This window comes from Peromyscus eremicus, chromosome 11 (genome assembly GCF_949786415.1).
Source record: "Peromyscus eremicus chromosome 11, PerEre_H2_v1, whole genome shotgun sequence".
Classification (NCBI taxonomy): domain Eukaryota; kingdom Metazoa; phylum Chordata; class Mammalia; order Rodentia; family Cricetidae; genus Peromyscus; species Peromyscus eremicus.
Genome location: NC_081427.1, coordinates 40,343,324 through 40,365,819, shown reverse-complemented (window position 1 = coordinate 40,365,819; position 22,496 = coordinate 40,343,324). Strand labels below are relative to the sequence as shown.

General features: G+C 43.7%; 1 protein-coding gene across 1 annotated transcript in view; it reads right to left on the bottom strand.

Annotated features, from left to right (window-relative positions):
* Window positions 1–20,145, bottom strand: part of Il31ra (interleukin 31 receptor A) — a 38,006-nt gene extending 17,861 nt beyond the window's left edge. Inside the window, exons 1-7 of the mRNA XM_059276622.1 lie at window positions 20,082–20,145; window positions 14,127–14,241; window positions 12,251–12,414; window positions 8,890–9,032; window positions 5,837–6,011; window positions 3,386–3,465; window positions 289–505 (exon numbers count right to left, since the gene is read on the bottom strand). Coding sequence (XP_059132605.1) covers window positions 289–505; window positions 3,386–3,465; window positions 5,837–6,011; window positions 8,890–9,032; window positions 12,251–12,414; window positions 14,127–14,241; window positions 20,082–20,136 — 949 coding nt within the window. The 5' untranslated portion in view covers window positions 20,137–20,145. The remainder of the gene's footprint in view (window positions 1–288; window positions 506–3,385; window positions 3,466–5,836; window positions 6,012–8,889; window positions 9,033–12,250; window positions 12,415–14,126; window positions 14,242–20,081) is intronic.
* Between the last annotated feature and the right edge of the window lie 2,351 nt (window positions 20,146–22,496).

Sequence of the window (22,496 nt, the reverse complement as noted above, 5' to 3'; positions counted from 1 at the left end):
CACCCAACCATTTGGACCAGAACCAACCAAAGCAGCACACAGCGCTTCTAGGCTCTGACTGTGCTGCGTGACTCAGTCTCTAAATTCTTAGCACAAGTTTTTCTGCGAAGGAGCTAAGCCTTTTGGGGTAGAAGGGCTTCCTAGTTATCAGCAGATTCTGTTTCCCCACAGAATCCTTGTTCCCCAACCCTTCAACTTGATTCCAGAGGAACAACTACCCCAAGGACACGGACTGCTTCTTCTCCAACCAGACGGGACTAGGCAGGCACTGGAGGAAGAAGTACTTACTGTCCTCACCGACAGCTGGGATCCTCAGGACGGCTTCTTGGGACTTCCCAAGGGAATTAAAAGAAGTCACAGACACGAGGTATGACTGGCCCGTCAGAAGCAGTTCATACTGCTGGTTTGTGACATTGTTTATCTCTGTGAGACTAGTGCTGTTTTCTGGAAAGTACTGTATGTTGTAGCCAAGTGTTCTCTCCAAGACGGGGGCTCCTCTTGCCTTCTGTATCCAAAGAAAACAAAGGGAATAGCCAATACCAGAAAGAGACAGGCACAATGACAGTGATAAATGGAGCAAGGTCATGTTAGCCATCAGACGCTGAGCTATGACCTTTCCAACACAAATAACATTTGCTGTGTGGTGATGTTAACCCTTCAAGTGCCAGAAGAGATTATTTATCAAATGGAACCTTGTAGCATGAATCTTAAAGGGTCTTATTAATAAAAAAAAACACGGGAGCCAGATATTGGTGTGAACGCTGAAAGATCAGAGAAACAGAACATCCAACCTCACCTTGCCAATTCCTCAGCTGATCTTGTTTCCTCAGACTGAAAGCCTTTAAGTCCTCACCCAAGTGGATCTCAGCTGAACTGCTGCTAAAAGCTAAAAGCTTAAAAAGACTCTAGTTCTTGGTATTTCTGCCTTATATACCTTTCTGCTTCCTTCCATCACTTTCTGGGACTAAAGGCGTGTGTCACCATGCCTGGCTGTTTCCAGTGTGGCTTTGAACTCACAGAGATCCGGATGGATCTCTGCCTCTGGAATGCTAGGATTAAAGGTGTGTGCGCCACCATTTTCTGGCCTCTATGTCTATCTAGTGACTATTCTGTTCTCTGACTCCAGATAAGTTTATTAGGGTGCACAATATGTTGGGGGGCACAATATCACCACAGTACCTCGGTATCAACTCTTAACACAAGTCCAGTTGCATAGGTCCAAACCAGAATGAACAAGCCACCTCTCTTTTCTTCCGACTCTTTCATTCTATCACGCACAGAGGTATAAAAGCTAAAAGGTCAAAGCATTCCCTTCTGGGCCAAAATCAAGTTCAGAAGTCATCAAATGTTGGTGGGTAGCTGTGCCTTCAACTTTTATTCCCATAGTTCCCCCTCTAAAGAGGGAAGATAACTTTCCTGGGCCAGACATCCAGCTTGGTAATCCAGCTAAAAGAACAAAAATACTCAGGCTTTCCCTGCCAGTCCCCTTAGCAGGAAGCCCAAAATACAAGCCCAGGAACTCTGACTCAAATTCTTATTTCTAGTCTTGAACTTTAGCCCACTGACCAGATGTTTTGCCTAGGAGTAAGCATACGGAATATTTTCTGGGAATTATGGGGATTCCAAGTTTTCGGTGTTTATTACTGATTACAAGCATCGTGGAGCAGAATGAGTGGATATGTGTTCAGATAGTTTTAGTTCACTTGGGCCCAGTGTCATCCAGTCCAGGAATTTCCCTTTCATTGACCACAGCAATAAAAGACCAGCTAGAGACTCTCTAAATGATGAGGGTCCCCTGACTCTCAGGACAAGGCCTTATCTTTTCCCTGTAGCCTTTGCTGATATGGAGCTCATATTTTATAAATGTGGTTTTATTTGTCTGTTCCTTTTCAGTGCTGGGAATCGCGTCCACCGCCTTACCAGCTAGCCAAACACCCTACCACTGAGCCTATCATATTTACTACTTAAATGTGAACAAGTCAGTGATCTTCAAGACGGTCCTAAAATCTCACAACCTTCATCAGTATCAGACTTTCAAGTCTTTTAGAACAAACTTTGCTAAATGAGTTAAATTCTTAGAAAAAAAAAATCCCTCCTCCTACCAAGGCATAGAGAAAAACCAGTCCTCTAGCAAGAGGGAGGAGGAGGCAGGCAGGAGAGTCTGGTCTTACTTCCCAGGCTGGCCTCTTGACTTCTACTGACCACAGGAGAGCTAAGACCTTGCAAGGGCACCCATTATTGTTCAACTTTTCTCCCCCAAAACATGTGAACACAGTCATCTCTTTCCACATTTCACCACATCTGAGATTAGCATCAAAGAGTTCCCAACATCCCTGGCTGTGATTTCCTACACCCATGCCTCTGCCACCTGAGGCTTTGCCAAGGAGATGGACAAAGGCAGTGCCAGCCCTGCAATAAGTAGTTTTGGAGGTCACTCAGCAAGCCAGGGTGATGTCTCCATTTAAAACGATTTAAGTTGCCAAACTTGAGCAAGTAGATTTCTTCCTGATAGCCCTGGAGATACACTGGAGTTCTAACAGCTTTTTCCTCTTCACCTTCTCTTCAACTTCCCATTTTTCTTTTCTGTTTCCTGTAGCTTTTTTCCTAATTGCCCCATCCTTTCCTATTGACCTCTATACCCTCCTTTTCTGTTCGTCTCCCTCCTCTTTCTTATTAGTTCCCCCTCTTCCCTGTATTACCTACCATAATCTCCTTTTTTCCTCAGGGCCCAGGTTTGCGCCCTAGGAAAGATCATGTGACCACTCTTCTGCCTTTGCACACCACACTATTCTAGGACTTAAAGGAACACTCGTATCAAATGTGTTGGCAAGATCAGACGACCTGACGTCCCAGGGAGCTGACCCCAGTCAGTGATCTTCTTGGGTGTAAGGATGAGGCTGCAAAATCTTACGCTGAATACTAGGGGATGGCAGCCGGGATGGCTTCCTCAGGAAGGCCACAGGGCATCCTGTAGGTGCAATTTGTAACTGCCCCAAATATTAATGATTCGGATAAAGAAAGTAGCCCGTGACTGTGATGTGTGGGGGGGCCATCTATGGGGTGACCGAGGGGGAGTTTCTGACCTGCACAGCTGTGAGCTGGGAGGCAGCACAAGGACCTATAGGAAGGGGATGTTAGGAGGTAAAACATCAAGAATCACAGTGTTTTAAGGGGAAGGGACCAAAGGTTTTTTGGGTTTTTTTTCCAGTTTTTTGAGACAGGGTTTTTCTCTTTGTAGCCCTGGCTGTCCTAGAACTCGCTTTGTAGATCAGGCTGGTCTCGAACTCACAGAGATTCACCTGCCTCTGCCTCCCGAGTGCTGGGGTTAAAGGTGTGCTCCACCAACAAAGGTTTTTAACCAGGGGGGTAAGTAAAGGGAGGTCACCTTCCACAGCAACAGCACTTTCCTCATTCCGTTCACATCTGTGGGTCCCAGGACTCTCCAGAGGTCCAGGACATGTGGCACTGAAAAGAAGAGGAAGCTCGTAAGTGACAGAGAGCTTGTAGAGATTCACTGGGCCACTGTGCACCCTGCCCTTGGCAAGGAGATGCTTGAGGGGACAAATGAGGCAGAGAGGAGGGAGTCAGCCTTGCAATGCCCAACAAAGTCTTCATTTTGTGGCTGAAGGACTGGAACCAACCACCTTTCAAAATAAAACTGCTCTTGGTCTGATAACTTAATAATAATGTAAAGAGGGGAAAGTAAAATAGGCTTCGTTGGGGTACATCTGGTCCCCTAAAGCTGGGTAGAAATGCACCATCTTACGTCCTCTGACCTTTGACCCCTGGGCACGTTAATGCAGTAGCCCTTCCATCTACAATCAGACCAACAGTGGCAGCAGGTAACTTCCAGCAAGTACCACTGCACAAAGTGGTGTACCTGGATGGACTCGTGGAATTCTTACAGCCCCATCACTGTGAGGATTCAGCATTACCATCCTCATAGAGAAATGAAGGAATTGCCCAATTATACGAGCTTTTGAGTAATACAGCCAGGATTTAAATCCAAGTAGATATGCACCATATGAATAGATATTTAAATAGAGCTTTTCAGATCAATAGGGAGATAGTACTAATAATCAATAGGTTAAAAGAAAGAAAAGCATCATTTCAATTTGGCTTAGAACTTTTCAAATAATTGTAAGGTATGAGGTGGTGTGAATTAGACAGCTAGCAGTCTGTTATGAAATAGGGAATGGATGGCTTATGAATTGGAAAACAAGAACTTAGGAATCTTTGGGGTTTAGGTCATACAATTATCTATCCATCCCTCTCAGATCTTGAAAAAGAACGAAGAAAAACAAAAGCAGAGGAAATGCTCCACTCAGAGCCAAAGTTCTCCAGGGTGATATGTAAGTGTTGGTCTGGTTTAGTCAGCAAATGGCGGCAGCCAGCTGAACTCATAAGCAATACATTATAATGCTGACCAGAAGAAAAGTTGGGGACAGTGACATCAGGACATACTGGCCTGAAAAGCAGGCTAGGCTTGAGAAGGAGCCATGACAGCACCATGAAAGAAAACTGAGAGCCACAGCAAGGAGATTTGGACAAGCCACAACCACACTCTGGGTATTACTTAATCACCAAATTGCCCGGTGAAAGGTGTAGCTGAAGAAGAGGACAGTTTGGCAGGGACACCGTAACATGAGGTTCGTTCTGATGTGTTTACAGAGAGAGCTCCGCTCAGACACAGCACTGACTATTCCAGCACCATTTGACCGTTGCTTACTGTGTGTTTTATGTGCTGTTTTATAACTATAGTCATTTGTATTGCTTGAGCATTCAGAGATGATGTGTGTAGAATGCACACCAAGTATGTACAATTTTAATACAAAATTATTCCTTTAATATAGCCATCATTATGCGTTAGGCCTGGTCCTAACACTTAAGCACGTGATTTTAGATTTTCTGTGGTCTCTCCCCTACATTACCAGAGCATGTCAGAACTGAATCTCAGATGAGAAGGGTGCAATTCCCCAAGTGATGCATGATGCCATATCCATGAAAACAAAGTTACAGGCCAACCCTGAACACCTCCAAAAGGGAATGCAAATTCAGACGGGTTCCAGAATCTAACCAAAAGGCTAACTATGGCAAATATTTGATAGTTCCAAGTTGGTCTCAGGGAAACTCAAGCAGGAACAGGAAGAAAAACATCCTGGGCCATGGGTACAGAAGTTGATTCCAGAGGCCAGTGTGTGAATAGACTCTGTCTTTACCTTGCTGTCATTAAAAACATGACCTATTTTCTCGTATTATCACTACATTTATACACTTAGTAGCCATTTTTAAGGTTTAAGATGTATAGCTTGAACTTATCATAGGATGTCTTCAGAGGATATGATACCATTTCTTGAGTGTAAGAATCTCATAAAAGGGACTGGAGAGATGGCTCAGCGGTTAAGAGCTCTAGCTACTCTTCCAGAGGTCTTGAGTTCAATTCCCAGCAACCACATGGTGGCTCACAACCATCTATAGTGGGATCTAATGCCCTCTTCTGGCGTAAAGGTGTACATGCAGATAGAGCATTCATATACATAAAATAAATAAATAAATCTTTTAAAAAAAAATCTCCTAAAGAGTATGAGAGATAAGATCCTAGGTCTCTGGGAATGAAAAGCTGCTACAGTAACTAAGCCATCTGAGGAGCATGGCTCATTCCCAGGGGCGCAGCAGACACCATTAGTGCTTATGGAGAGGGGACCTGCCAGATACTCTAGAACCTGGTTTTCTCAAGATGAGTCCCATGCATGGCATGTGTCAAAACCCACCAAAACCAGACCCAGGAAGCCCTACGCCAGACGAAGCAGACAAGGAACAGTAGAGCGCGGCTTGCCTTCTTCCATGGTCACTCCAGTTTCTTCTTTGCTCCAGTGGCTCCAAAATCTTGACTCGTTGATCCTGAATCGGAGAGCTATGACATATTCCGTGAAAGCCTGAAGCCCCGTGAGGTTGTAGACCAAGTTATAATTCTTGTAGACCAAGTCATGATCCTCGAAACTGACTTCCATCTGAAAGACAGAATGGATTCCAAGCAGAACGGGAGACGGCGAGTACTATTTTACTGCTTCTCTGCCTCAGTCTCCGTGCTTTCTTGTCGAGACAGTTTATACCTATGTAAGTGTGGATCACACCCCCGCATCGCTGCCACGCTCTCCATTTCCTTTTTGGAAGTTTGTGGGACAGAGAGTCGGGGTCCACCGCCTTTGGAGGTACAACGCAGAACCCTCTGCCCCGGGGCCACCCAGTCTTTGACTTAAACTCCCCAGGTGACTCTGATACCCAGAAGTGTTCAGCCTCACAGAACATGGGGAGGGGAGTGATGCCTTCTGTGGCATCAGGATTAGCCCAGGTATTATAGTTAAGGGACCTTGGACAACCTTAATGTCTGTGGTCAGCGAAAGACAGATTTCTTCACTTCTAGACTCGTTCTCTTTAGCCAAGTCTCCTATTTCTAACCATCGCTCTTTGGGTGACCAAGCTGCTAAAAATCTTGGCAGCCTAGATGTATAAATTCTCACTCTCTTGGGAAGACAAGTCCATTCCCTTCTCTCGAGGTCAACTTCCCATGAGTAAAATGAGGCTGCTGCTCTATTGAAGCTCTAAAAGGCTCTGGATCTAGTCCCCTAGGAGGGACGGAAAACTTAGCTTTTTGTTTCTAATCCAGTCACAGCTTCAGCAGTAAACCTGGTTAGCTGTTGATTTAGAAAACCTACATTGAATTAACACATCGCATGCACAGGCTGCCCTTTCTGTTAGTGTGTGCAGAGTATATTCCCATGGTAGCCTGCAGGAGAGGGCAGTCCTGACATTTCTTACATGCATGTGACAGCTATGGAAGCAAATATGGAATTATGGGTCCTGGGCCAGGCCTCCAGGAAATTGGGCAAAGGGAACAAGTGAGTATCCCAGGTCCAAAGGGACACTCTTTAACACCAGGGCCAGTAAGATGTGGATGGAGCAAGGCAGTGGAATCCAGAGGCCATGGTAGTTTTGCTGCCAAAGCCCAGGTCCCCTGAGAGACTCTTCCAAACAACCAGGGAGACTCAGTGGCCACAGGCTAATGTTTGGGGGAGTGAAACTTGGAACCCATCATTAATGTATGAGATCCAGTGGGAGCAGGACTGAGATCATTAGGAGGGCCCATTGATACGAGGTTGGAACGATCAGGTTGAGCTTAGCTGGTCAGGAGCTAGAGACTTGCTTGCGTTTCAAAGTTTGAGAAGAGAGAGAAGGCATTGACTGTACATCCAACTTTGCTTCACATCCTGCAGAAGAGCAGGAAGAAAGCCAACTTACCTCAGGATCAGGAAAGAAGGAGGCAAAGATAACCACAAAAGTAGTGGTTTGTCAAAAGGGTGGAGGAAAGTGATGGGAGGCAAGGGTTGGAAGTAGTCTGTATTTGCTCCTTTGGGTTATCCACAGCTTAATAATTTTCCAGATGGATGGAAGTTTTTTTTCCCAATGAATCCTATCCCAGAAGCTGTATTGACTCCAGCCTCCCTAGAAGGAAACACCTGCTCTTTTACAGAGACATATAAATTTGCTATGATGTGAACTGCCTGGCTTATGCGGTCCCTAAACCACACACTGCCAGTCCCATGTATACAGGCTCTAGGGAAGGGTCCTAGGACTGACTGGCTTAGAGAGGAGCTAGAAGGAGTAACTAACATCATCTCCTTGAACACAGGGCAGATAACATTAATCCACTTGCTTTTCTGAGAGAGTTCCAGACCCTAGGATACAATAGACATACTGTGTATGAGCTTATACAAGGGAAAAGGTCCTGTGATAGCTGCCTGGGTAAATTAAAAACAGGCTGAATGTCATGGTGACTAGACATAATCCTAGAGGCCTGGAAAACAAATGACAACCAATGAAAGAAGAGTCACTGTCCCTGAGGGTCTGCTGGTTTGCCACGGGGCTCTGAATCAGTCACCACATTATGAAGTTATCAAATCTGAAGGCCTTGAACATCAGAAATCAAAACGTTAATGATAAGTTTGAGAGAGCAGAATAAAGATTCTAAATAGGCTGAAATAATGGATGAGACCAACATGAAGAAATCCAATGGTAATAAAAAACACTTGAATTTTGGTTAAGACGCAATAAATTATGAGACAGTGAAATGCATTTTATTTGCAAGCCTTATGAGGAAAATGGTCTTTGAGAGCTAACTGCCTTACTATAGGTTATTGACCATTTTAGTAGTGTGGGGAGATCACCAAAACAGAAAAGTGATGTCATTTCCACCCATACTGAAGGACATGGGAGCATGTCTTCTTACCTCTGAGGTAAAAAAAAAGATCTCTTAAGATACAAAGAACATTAAACATAAAGCAAAAGACTGATAAAAATCTGACAGTATTAAGTTCTGTCCATTATCATCCCTAGAGCCAAGATAGTGGAATCTACATATAAATAAAAGATGTTAAAGAGAATACACGGAGAATGCCCACAAGTCAATCAAAAACTCAAACAGAAAACAATACAGTACAAAAAATGTGCAAAGGCTTAAATCAGCACTCTGAAGAAGGAATCTAAACAGCCGATGAACCATGAAAAGGTTGGTGCAATTTCATTAGAAGTCAGGTAACTGCTATTAGAGCGATTCATGCAACGGAAATGTATAAACTGCAACATTACACAACATGATGTATCTTAACAGTATAATATTAAAGGAACAAGGCCAAACATAAAGAAATATAAAATGGCTGTAAGTACAGTACTCAGGAGGCTGCAAATGGAAAATGGGGAAGTAGAATAGTCACTATTCATATTTTTTCTGTCCTCCATGTAAAAAGTGAAAAACACAATTCCAGACGAACAAAAGTTGTCAGTGAGGTCTTTCCTTGGGTCTCTCTTAGAAACATCATAATGCTCACTTACCCAGTGGGTACTGTTGACAGTCCTGAACCGAAGTATGCACTTTAGATGATAAAGACGAAGCTCTTCACGGGGTTGCCACCGTATCTGGAACATTCGATTCGAAATTGGATTCACACTTAAAATTATAGGAGGTTCAGTTTTCACTGAAAAAACAAAACAAAACAAAACAAAACACAATCCTCATATTTACAGACAGACAGAAGAGACTAACAACATTCACCCGGAGTTGAGATCACAGTAAACCTAGGGAGGCAATGGTAGTCCACAGTCTGTGGTTCATTATACCCAGATCCATTAGCCAGGCAGTGGAAAGAGAATGTCTCTCTCCCAAACCCCTCTACCAAAGGGAAGAGCACGCTCAGCCAAAAGAGCATTGCTCCTATGAATTCTTTGCAAATTAGTTCTTTACTCAATGCCCGGCATAACAGTGGCAAAACCTAAGAACACATTCAATGATGATGATGCAATCATAAGCAAAATGTGGCCTTCAGAATAAACTATAACCAAATTGTTTATGAAGCGATGATGTAAGCATCTAGCAGGCCTCTGTCTGTGGCCCCCTATGAAGGAGAATGGCCACCAGAAAATGCCCCTCAATTTTCTTGCACACTGCCAACATCATAACCCCAAATTTCTTTTCTTGAAAATATGATTTTAGTCAAGCCTGGTGGCTCATATTTATAGCTCCAAAATGTGAGAGACTGAAGTAAGAAGATTAAAACAACTTCAAACAACTTCTGTATCCAGCTGATACAGACCAAGACCCTGGCTTAAATAAATAAATACAATTTTCTTTAATGATCCTAAAGTAAAAAACAAAAAAATGTTTAGTTTCCCAAAAGAATGCCACTCAGCTTCTCCTTAGGTCCCTGTATTAGAAGTTTGGTTTTCACCTGTGGCTACTGGAAGGTTGTGGCACTTTTAGGGGGTGGAGCCTAGTAGGAGGTCTGGAGGGCATCAGGCATTTACCTTTGAAGAGGACAATAAAGCCCTGACCACATCCTCTCTCGTCTCTTATGTTCTCCAGCCATGAAGTAAATAGCTTAGAAGCAATGGGGTTGGCTAGCATAGACTGAACCCCTAAAATAAGTCCTTTCTCTTTATAAATTGTCTAGAGGTGTGTTATAGTAACATAAGGCTGACTCACACAGTTAACGCCATGTTTAAAAACTACCTCAGGAGGCTAGAGACATGGCTCCGAGTGTGTAGTACTGCTGCAGAGGACCCAAGTTCAATTCCCAGCACCCAAGTCAGGCAGCTCATAATCCCCTTCAGCTCCAGCTCAGGAGGTTCAACCCCTCTGGCCTCCACAAGCACCTGGCCCCATGTGCATACACTCACACCCACGTGCATAATTAAAATGAAATAAACAGGCACCTTTTACAAAGTGAGCTCAATGGGCCAGGCGTGGTAGTACATGCTTATAATCCCAGCACTTGAGAGATGGAGGATGTGAGGATTAGGGGTTCAAATTTAGTCTTGGCTATATAGTGTGAGGCCAACCTACCCCCAAACACTAAAATCAAACAAAACAGTTACTTGGAATGGTCCAAATGGAACAAAGTATAGCAATTTAAAACCTTAAAAGAAAGTACAGCAGTAAAAGTTAGGGTTGGTAATGATTTCTTTCTTAGATGTAATACCTGAAGAGCAGGCAATAAAAGACAAACAGAGATGTTGATTTCATCAAACTTATTTTGTTGTCTAAAAAGACACCATCAAAAAATTTAAAGGGTCATCTAAACAAAGGGAGAAAATATTTGTAAATCACCTATTCCAAATAGAAAGAAACTTTAAAACAATAGAGCTGGGGAGGGATCAGTGGGGATGGGAGAAGAAAGAGTAATGGGAAGAATATAATCAAACTATATTTTAATTGTGTATGGAAAAGTCATGATGAAAGCCATTGTTAACTGTGATTAGTACAGCTAATAAAATACTTTGAAAAGACAATAAAAACGGGCAAAATTTTTCAATGAAACAGTCACTGCAGATGCCACAATGTGAATCAGGACCACAGCGAGGTTCCAATTCACACTCACCAACCAGGACAACTGTGAAAAGGGGCACAGAGCATATCAGAGAGGACTTGGGGAAGCTGCAGCCTCCATCAACAGCCAATGAGAAGGGTGCATGGGACAGCCATGTCGACAAAGTTGGGCAAATCTTCAAGAAGTTAAACTGAGTTACCCACGACAGAGCAATTGCAGTAGGTATAGAGCTAAGATAATTTAACATATTTTCAAGCAAAGGTTTATACAAATATTCACAGATGTACTATTTATACTAACCAAAAAGTAGAAACAACCTAACTGTACATTAACTGACAAATGGATAAACATGATATGATATATCCATTTCATGGGATATAATTCAATCATTAAAACAGAACAGAGTCCTAATAAATGACAGACCTTGAAAACATTATAGAAGCCAGATTTTAAAAGGCCACATATTACATGATTCTATTTGTATGATATGTTCCTAACTGGTAAATCTATAGGAATAAAAAAACAGGTTTGAAGTTGCTAGAGGTTGGAGGAAAAGGCAAAGAAATGATTGGGAACTTGCTACTGATAAGTATGAAGTTTCTTGATTACATTGAACTTAGTCCTATTACTGAGTTAGTGGTGATATTTAAAAATCTTTGTACATATATTAAATCCACTGAAATGCACACTTTAGTGCTTTGAATGTATAGCATATTAATTATATTTAAATAAAGCAGTTACTTTAAGTTATATGGTAAACAAAATGACTTTTCAAAGACGTTTGAAAGAACAATTGGCGACACTTTTTGAAAATGAGAGTTCCTCTTTTCTTCACAAGCAATGATGACATGTTGGGGGAGGGGCCTGCTTCTTTCTTTCTTTTTTTTAAAAATTTATTTATTTATTATGTATACAGTGTTCTGTCTGCATGTATGACTGCAGGCCAGAAGAGGGCACCAGATCTCATTACAGGTGGTTGAGAGCCACCATGTGGGTGCCGGGAATTGAACTCAGGACTTTTGGAAGAGCAGCCAGTGCCCTTAACCACTGAGCCATCTCTCCAGCCCAAGGCCTGTTTATTTCTCAGAGAGCCATTTATGTCCCATGCTTTGAAAGAGATCAACAGTCAGCAAGATAACTCGTTTATCATTCCTTTTTCTTGTTTAATTAGTTCCTTATCTTCTCCTTTCTTTCTCCCTTCTTTCTCCTCCCTCTTCCTTAATACTGTGTACCTTTTGCGGCCCACAGCATATACCCATCATTCCCACAGACTCTGAGTCTGCATTTGAGCTCAAAGATCCCTCTATTTTGAGAAGGAAGTGGGAGAGGAATTATTCGCCGTCACTACACCAGTATCCTCAGCCGCTCACCTATGTGGTCCAAGTCCCAGTATGTGATGTCGGATTTCGATTTCCCGTCTCCATTCTGAGCTTCTACTTCCACGCTGCAGTTATCTGGGGTTAACACACACGGAGGGTAAAAGGAGCACAAAGCCCTTGTAGCATAAGCCGTGTAGTTGCTTTTCCCAAAGGAGCTTTGGAAGAAAAAGGAATTCAGCATGAGGTCAGTGGAGAAGTTTGAAAACAAAATCATGCTTACAAGTACTAACAGTATGTTAGTTTTGCTCTGGTTTTCTCAGGAGATTTGTGTGGTCCAGGATTTGGTGCACCCGCTTCTGTCTGCCTGCCTGAGACACTGTGAGCCACACAGACCTGGAGACCCAGCAGACTCTCTGATGGGGCATTCCTACCATCAGAAACAAGGAACACAGTGTTGGAAGTCCAGACTAGAATCAGAATACTAAAGTTAGAGTCTTAAGAATTTATCCTTTCAAGTCAGGCGGTGGTGGCCCATGCCTTTAACCCTGGCACTCAGAAGGCAGAGGCAGGCGGATCACTGTGAGTTCAAGGCCAGCCTGGTCTACAGAGTGAGTTCCAGGACAGCCAGGGCTGCATAGAGAAACCATCAGAGGGTTTGCTAAATAAATTATTGCAAATATAAATAAGATTTAAAATTATAGCTATTAATATACTCATGGTTACTGATATGGAAAGATACCCCATCTTCTAATAGGGTATGTAGCATGTACAGAATGATCAGTTTTAAAAAGACATACATTTATGTGATTTGTCAGAGACGCTTGGAAAGCTCTTTAGAAAAATGTTTAAATTACTGTCTCTATATGGTACAATTAAAAACATCTGTATGTTTCATGCTGAATTTTTTTATCATTTGTATCTATTTTTAAAAACTCATTAAGATAGATTGCTATACATACAGATAGATGACAGATAAAATATTGATAGAGAGATGATAAACAGGTGACAGAGGGTAGGTGGATGTGGTGATCTGGATGAAAATGTCCCCCATAGGTTCAGATACTTGCATGCTTAGTCCCCATTTGATGAACCATTTGGAAAGGACTAAGAGATGTGTCACTGGGAGTGGGCTTGAGGCTTCAAAAGCCCACATCAGGCCATGTGCGTGTGTGTGTGTGTGTGTGTGTGTGTGTGTGTGTGTGTGTGTGTGTTTGCTCAAGATGTAAAGCTCTCAGCTACTGCTCTAGTGCTATGCTGCCATGCTCCCTGCCATGACGATCATGGACTGAGCCTCTGAACTGACAACAGTACCTTAAAAATCAGTGGCAGACTGAGGCAAACCCTCTTAGTTCTTTTCCAGGCCACAGTTACCCTATATCTGGATCCATGAAGAAAAACAGTTGCCTAGGTCTTTCTAGAAAAGAGTCTGACCGAATATGGTAAATGAAAACTTTCCCACTATGCTCCTAACTGGAGACCACTCTCAGCCACTCTGAATGTCTAAGGGCAGAGCCCCATGTGGTGATCACCTCCCTCTGCAGCCTCAACCCTGTCAGCATACCTGCAAGGAACTAAGATGCCACCCAGTCAGTGTGTAGATGCAGCTGGCATGCACAAGCTGTCACTGAGAAATGTCTTCCTTCTAAGTGACTTGACTCCTGGGTGAATCAAGAGCCTCTGCCCCCTGCTGAGAGAGCACGCACACACATACACACACACACACACACACACACACACACACAGAGTCTCTGCCCCCTGCTGAGAGAGCACGCACACACATACACACACACACACACACACACACACACACACACACACACACAGAGTCTCTGCCCCCTGCTGAGAGAGCACGCACACACATACACACACACACACACACACAGAGTCTCTGCCCCCTGCTGAGAGCACACGCACTTTCCACACTCACTAAGTCAGCCTCACGGTATAGTTGGTGTCGCTGGTCTCCTCTGGACTCCAGGTGCAAGTCATATTTTTGCTGAAGTATAAGATGCAGGAAATGTTCTCGGGCTTAGCTGGCAGAGCTAGGGAAAGTCACAGAAACACAACTTTAGTGCACAAGAACCATTGCTAGCACTTGCTAGTTTAATCAGTGCCTTCCAAATGGCATTTGCTAGGTAGAGTCTCCTAATCAGACTCAGGAAAAGCCTGTCACACCAGATATTCTCTTTGAAGAATTAGATTTCTACTTTAAAAAAAAATACCTTTTACATTCTTAATAAAAATAAACGCTTAGAAGCAAAATCTGTTGTAAGTAAGCATTAGATGCATGTGAACTACTAAGCGAGGCATTAAAATGAACTCCTCTGAGTAAGCGATTATGATATGGACTTAAGAAAAATAAAAAATGCTGATCTATGCATCAGTCATTTTTCCCTAAAGAGAACATGTCTTAGAGCTGATGTTCCTGGTAGCTCCCTACTGAACAGGAAAAACACATGATGTTTCATTCAAAACAGTGGCCTAGAGCCCTAAGGGTTCCCTAAGTAGTAGAATTTACATACTCATAAACAGTAATGGGAATACATTATACTGTCAGAACATAACCCAAGAATGGAGCTGTGTGAGAATTCTGAGTGCTTGTGAGAAAATTCCAAGAAAACAAGACCAGAGTCTTGTGACCTCAGTTTCTTCAAAACACGGACTTGTTCTTGGAACATGGTTTCATGCTCCTTCCAGGTAGCGGATAGGACTGAGTTTACTTCAGATTATTCATTACAACTGGCTGTTGTTATTTGTCTATATGCCTCAGTGGAAAACGTGTTTTTGCCATGTGTAGCTTGTCCTTGTGACTGACACTTTACTCAGGTGACTCTTCTTAATCCTCAGAGTATAAACTGTCCGATGCTCTGAATAAAGTTGGCTGTTGCATGAGACTTTAGTCTGCCTCCTTTATCAGCTCCGTTCTCCCTGGTCCCACCATCTCTATACCGATGACATTACATCTTAATTTTTCACTAACCTAAGTGAAATTTAAAATTACTTTCATCATGAATGTAGTCAACAAACTGTGGAAACAGAATCATTGCCTTTGGCTCATTATTTTAAAAATCATGAATTTTAACATTTTATTTCAGTTGTAGATGACATGAAATATAAAGTACCAATGTTACAATTTCTAGGTTAAGGTAGCGACTGGACCTGGTTATTGCTGGATATAAATTAATTAGAGCTTACTAATATACTTAGAATAAGTGTCGTAAATTTGCTTTTTTGAAAATTTGGCTTCTAACATATGTGGATTCCATTGTAATTTTATATCGTGTTGATTTTGTTTTTTTGTTCTTTTGCATCTACACATACTATTTTGAGAAGGTGATTCATCAGCTATACCAGGTGACCATGGATTTCTTACACATATATAAATGCAAGAGCTGAAGGCAACTTTATACTAAGGGCAATGTTCAGCGGATAAGCTCCAACAACATCCTCTGAACGTTTGACAAGATAACCTTTAAAGAGAAGGTATATTTAAGAGAGGAAATCAACTTAAGTTACAATCACATTAAACCAAAGCTTTAACGCTTCCTAGGAAGGAAGTCCTTATCTGCCAAGGACTAGGGAAGGCTGGGTTGGGGAGATGGCTCAGTGGGTAAGAGTGCTTTCTGCAGAAGCATGAGAACCTGGTTCGGTTCCCCAGCAGCTACAGAAGAAGCTGGGCAAAGCCACTCATGAGCCTTGAACCAACACTGGAGGAAGGAGATGGGAAGATTGCTGGGCCTTGCTGCCGGCCAGCCCAGCTTCAGGGTCTCACCATAAGAGACCTGAAGGGAGCCGAGCAGTGGTGGCGCACGCTTTTAATCTCAGTACTCAGTAGGCAAAGGCAGGTGGATCTCTGTGAGTTGGAGGCCAGCCTGGTCTACAGAGAAAGTTCCAGGGCAGGCTCCAAAGCTACACAGAGAAACCCTGCCTCAAAAAACCAAAGAGGGAGAGAGGGAGAGAGGGAGAGAGAGAGAGAGAGAGAGAGAGAGAGAGAGAGAGAGAGAGAGAGAGAGAGAGAGAGAGAGAGAGAGAAGGGAATGAGGTAGAGAATAAAAGATCAGGACACCCAGTATCCTCTTCTGGCCTTGGTATGGGCACAAGCACCTTCATGAGCGAACGCGCGCGCGCGCACACACACACAAATGCTCATCATAGGAGAGAAAGGAGGGAAGAGGCATTGGTGGTAGTAGAAACTTATCCCTCCAGCAAGGAACAACTAAAGAGGAGATTGGATTGAAAGGAAGGCACGGCAAGATAAATATGCAAATGAGCCCCATCAGCCATCTTGGGCTGGTATCTGCTGTGGGATGTTCTGTATGTTAAATGTGTTGCTCTGATTGGTTAGTAAATAAAACTCTGATTGGCCAGTAGCCAGGCAGGAAGGATAGGGTAGGCGGGACAAGGAGGAGAAGAATTCTGGGAGGTGGAAGGCTGAGGCAGAGAGCCACTGCCATGAGAAGTAAGATGGGAGGTACTGGTAAGCCACGAGCCACGTGGCAAGGTATAGATTAATAGAAATGGGTTAATTTAAGATATAAGAACAGTTAGCAAGAAGCCTGCCACGGCCATACAGTTTGTAAGCAATATAAGTCTCTGTGTGTTTACTTGGTTGGGTCTGAGCAGCTGCAGGACTGGCGGGTGAGAGAGATTTGTCCTGACCGTGGGCCAGGCAGGACTGGAGAAAACTTCAGCTACAGGTACCCTATTTTACAGGGCTCAGTATGAAAAGGTCGGGGAGTCTAGAAGCTAGATTTCAGCACTCAGCACCAAGTCCAGCAAGGCATCTGTGTCCTGAGTGGCAGAGGGGAGGCCTAGAGCAACTCTAAGTGAGCTGCCTAGAGGTGAGTATAGCATTCGGGGATCCAGAATCCTTCCCGAGCTTCAGGTTTGGGGCGGGCTGAGGACAGATCTGTAATACTAAAGTAGGCGTGGGGTTGGGATCAAGAGTTTTCTATATACAGAGGGGCTTCCAGACCAGATGGGCCAGAGAAGAACAGCAGAGCCGAAGGACCCATCCCCACCGACACTGCTGTTACACAAAGTCTGCTCTAATGCCCACACACCATCAGAAGGGAAGGCAAGGGAATGGTAAGAATTTTGGAAGTGGGAGTTTTTACCCCAGAAAGACTGAGTTAACCAAAAGACGCCAGAAACCAGAAGAAAGTGAGGTAAGGTTAACAGATTTAAAGAATTTCTTTCTTCTTCCTTCCTGTCTTTTTAAAATTTATTTATTATGTATGCAATGTTCTGCCTGCGTGTATGCCTGCAGGCCAGAAGAGGGCGCCAGATCTCATTATAGGTGGTTGTGAGCCACCATGTGGTTGCTGGGAATTGAACTCAGGACCTCTGGAAGAACAGCCTGTGCTCTTAACATCTGTGCAGCCTGATTTAAGGGATTTCTAACCCCTCCTCTATTTCTGCATTCTGCCTGACTTTTCTTTCAGTGGACAGGGGACTTTGTTGTTTGATTTAGCTTAACCACAGAAAATAAGGTGTTCCCACCCCTCTGCAATACCTGAACAACTCGATTTGTATTTTAACTCTGCCAGAGGTATTGCCTCTTCCTAGGAAGGCAACAGTAAGGGACTCCACGATGAGTGACATTCACCATTTTGTTCAGATTTTAGCATTTATGATTTTAAAGGTCTCTATGTACAAATGTTTACACACACATTTATATTTTTGTTCAATAACATGTGCACTGTCCACAGGCACAAAGGAGCCCCTGGAGAGTAACAGATAAGAATGAGGGAGAGGGGGCTGGAGAGATGGCTCAGAGGTTAAGAGCACTGGCTGTTCTTCCAGAGGTCCTGAGTTCAATTCCCAGCAACCACATGGTGGCTCACAACCATCTGTAATGAGATCTGGTGCCTCTTCTGGCCTGCAGGCATATATGGAGGCAGAATGTTGTGATACATAATAAATAAATAAATCTAAAAAAAATGAGGGAGAGATGGATTCCTCCATATTGCGCTTCGTCTAAGTCCTTCCCACAAGCTCTAGATCTGTACCACCCACCACTCAGCAGTTCAGAGTTTCCATCTTCGAGGCTCGGATACTAAAAAGTATGACAGAGATGATGACCTGCAAGCTTAGATGCATAACAAGACTAAGATGAACTGGCCTGGAGCCCAGGAACAGTGCGTGTTACATGGAGATGAGAAGGTGTACAATTAACACATTCCACAAAGGGCCCACACAACTTATATGGTTACAGTTCCTTTTGGGAGGTGATGAAAATGTTCTAAAATTGACGATAGGTTTTTCTAAAGATTTGCACTTATGTGTATCTGTGTGGGACCACGTATATGTAAGTGCCAGTACTTGAGCAGGGCATGGGATCCCTGGAGCTGGGGTTGCTTCTGGGATCTGGACTGGGATCTTTTGCAAGAGCAGCAAGCATTCTTCTCTTCTCCTTCTTTTCCTTTTCTTTCTTTCTTTTTTTTTTTTTGAAACAGGGTTTCTCTGTGCAGCCCTGGCTGTCCTGAACTTACTCTGTAGCCCAGGCTGGCCTCGAACTCACAGAGATCTGCCTGCCTCTGTCTCCTGAATGCTGGGATTAAAGGTGTGTGCTACTACTGCCCGGCTGCAGCAAGCATTCTTAACTGCTGAGCCACACTCTGAGAAAACCTCTGGATCCGATGTTTTTCAATGTCATTGTAAGATGCGTGAACTTTATCTCATTAAAGCCAGTTTTCAAAGACAAAGAAGCAGCTTTGGGTAACGTGTATTAAAACGCATAAACAGAAGGAATCACATGTTTAGTTTCCAGAATAAAGGTGTCACCAGATGTCAGGAGAAAAGAGAATGGCCCTGAATCTGATGTTGCACTCAGCCAGGGCTGACTGCATGGCGCTGCCTTTGTTCAGAGCTTGCTGCTTGCCGTACAAGAAAACCCAAGACAGTTGACACGGATATTAGGGAAGAAACCTAGGGCAGAGTAAATGTCCTCTAGTATCATTATTTCTTTTTCCTGAACACACAGGAGGACTGTACCTCCTTGACCCTTTAAGATTAGGAAAGGGCCGGGCGGTGGTGATGCACGCTTTTAATCCCAGCACTTGAGAGGCAGGCAGAGGCAGGCAGATCTCTGAGTTTGAGGCCAGCCTGGACTACAGAGTGAGTTCCAGGAAAGGCGCAAAGCTACACAGAGAAACCCTGTCTAAAAAAAAAAAAAGATTAGGAAAGGTCATGGGGCATACCTTGACCATTTGACATGCAAGAAACCTACACTTGCTGGTAAATGGTACTTTCCCTCCCTTTTACTATCCAGCCCAGCGTGATTTTTTCCCCCAATCTTCATTCTTTTAAACATAAGTTGTGATAAAATGAATTGCTCTTAGGTTGCCATGGTTTAGGTGTGACCAACCTTTTGACGCTGGCACAAGAAACTGTCATCTACAAACTTTACTCTTGAGAACCATGCAACTGAGTCACAAAAACATTGCAAAAGCTATCTCATAAAGTAGGCTTACAATGTTATGCCAGACTGTACTTACAGCTGTCCTAGGGTTGTCCAATCCTCTGACACTGTGGCATGATGTTGTGATCTAGAAATGTGTTCCATCTCATTCATAGCTAACCTGGAATGTATTAGCCTGTGGACCACATGTTGGACATGTCTAAATGCTCTTGACCTTAAGGATATCTCTTCCTTTAAGAATGTGACAGATCATCACTCCAAATTTACTGTAAGAATATGTACTTTCTATTGTCAGCACACTTCTGCAAGCTTGTGCACAAGTGGACATGGACACATACACACACACATGCCACAGATTCTACGTTGTTCATCTGTGCACGTTCAGAATTCCTTTGTTCTGAAGTTAAAATTCTTATCCAAAAACATATGAACTACATGATTTATGAAAGGCTGACCTACCTGCCAGGCTGCATTTGCAGAGTAGAGGAAGTACCCACAGTGCCAAGGTCCACATTGTTCCAGAATTCACACCCAGAGGCTGGAGAGAGTTCAAAATGTCATCAGTCAAGTGAGGGTCTAACAGCACTACTCCAGTGATGGATTCTAGGCATGTGGGCATGAAGGATAGTTTTATTTCCATCACATCCCATTCCATCCCCTATCCCATCCCATCCTCCATCCCATTCCATCCCCATCCCATCCTATCCTCCATCCCTTTCCATCCCTTTCCATCCCCCATCCCATCCCATCCTCCATCCCATCCCATCCTCCATCCCATTCCATCCCCCATTCCATCCCATCCTCCATCCCATCCCATCCTCCATCCTTTTCCATCCTCCATCCCATCCCATCCTCCATCCTATCCCATCCCCCATTCCATCCCCTATCCCATCCCATCCTCTATCCTATTCCATCCTCCATTCCATCTCCCATCCCATCCCACTGGCTGTCTGTCACAACACAGATCTTTTCATAATTATTACATCAATCCCAGTCCCTAGTGTAGATATATACTGGCAACAGGTTTTTCTTTTGTCCACAATGCACACCACTCTGCAATACCCAAAGCAAACTGCCATTGAGAACAGGACTGAGGCAGACAGAAGGTACCACAAATCTGTACAGATCTGAGGCCAGCTTCTTATCTTTGCCTCAGTTACTGAGCACTGGACCAAATGAAATAACCCCCAGTTTCCCAGCAACTCTATTTTATTTCATGTCTCCAAACTGTGTATGTACCTACAGGGCCCTTTCACCTTGTAAGATTATGATACATACTTTGGGTTTTTACCTAGTCCTTGGCTTATAATTCCTTCCTCAAGGCAGACTATAGAAACTAAACTATCTCTTTACTGAGATAAGTCATAGAAGCTCTAACAGAAATTCTAATCCTCCCCCCCTTTTTTTTGTTTTTTCAAGACATGGTTTCTCCGTGTAGTTTTGGTGCCTGTCCCGGATCTCGCTCTGTAGCCCAGGCTGTCCTCGAACTCACAGAGATCCACCTGCCTCTGCCTCTAGAGTGCTGGGATTAAAGGTGTGCACCACCACCGCCCGGTTTAATTTCCCCTTTCTTTCCTTTATCTTTTCTTCCTTTCTCCCTTCCTTGCTTTCTTCGCTGAGACAAGGTTTCACATTGTAACCAAGGTTACCCAAGAGCTTTGTGTGGCCAGGGCTGACCTTGAACCCACAGCAGCAAAATTCCTGTCCCAGAATTCTAGGCCTATGTCACTGTGCCAGCTTCTCCTGCCTCTCTAGCTGGCTACTAGGCATACAAGAGCCCCCTGACTACCTAACCCTCTCCCAAAGGATCAAGTCCTAAAACGCTTGTCATTGCGGAGCGAGCCCACTCTATTTCCTAGAGGAAGAAAGTCTCCACACACAGACTTGCTGGGTTTTCCACCCAATCCACTAGCAATCAAGCCTATGCAACGGGAAAAAGCCCAAAGGCCCTGGCTCCCAGAGCTCTCAGAGAGATGAAAATTGAGTGAAGCAGAGACTTCGGGAGAGGCGTGGGAGCTCCACGCCTCTACCCCACACCTTCTACTGTGCTTCTCTTTATCTGTATGTTTTCTAATAATTTTTTGTAATAATGTGATAAGCCTGCTCCTGAGTTCAGTGAGTTATTCAAACAAATTATCCAAATTCAAGGAGGAGTAATAACAACAACGATTTATAGTCAGTTGATCCAAAAGCACAAATAAAACCACCCAAGGCTTGGAACTAGCTGCTGCATTTCCTGGGAGAGAATCTTGGAGTTTGTGCCTTCAACCTGGGAGGTCTGATGTTATCTCTGGGCTTATCATATCAGAACTGAATCAAATTAGAGGACATTTCTCTGGCATCTGGTGCTACAGAATCAATTGTTTGCTATGTGAGAAATCCCCACCCATCTGCTATTAGGGGTTTCTGTGGTGACTGTGGTGTAGCAGCAGAAGAAATCAAGACATTTTGTTTTGCCTACCACATCCTTATTCCTGGCACATTAATCACTTTCCTAGACTCATAGCAAGGCCAGTCTACAATGGGATACCCTCCCTGAGCATCCTCTGAGTCTTCCTTTGAGCCCTGCCCACAGAGTGTGGGCAGGAGTGGTGCTCAGCAACATACTTTCTGGCTTACCCACGTTCTGGCAGCTTTGTGAGAATGAAGCCTATTCAATACGGTGCCTGCTGTATGGCAGACATTCAGTACTGCTTATGTAACCCAGCTGTTAACAAGGAATAAAACATCTGCCAGCTCTGGGCTAGGAAAATCTAAATATGAGGCAAATGTAAAAGCATAACTCATTCCAGGAAGAAATGAACGATGCTACATTTTCCTGTGACAGATCACGGCATGTGTGGCACAGGGCGGCGCTGAACAAAGCCAACCATC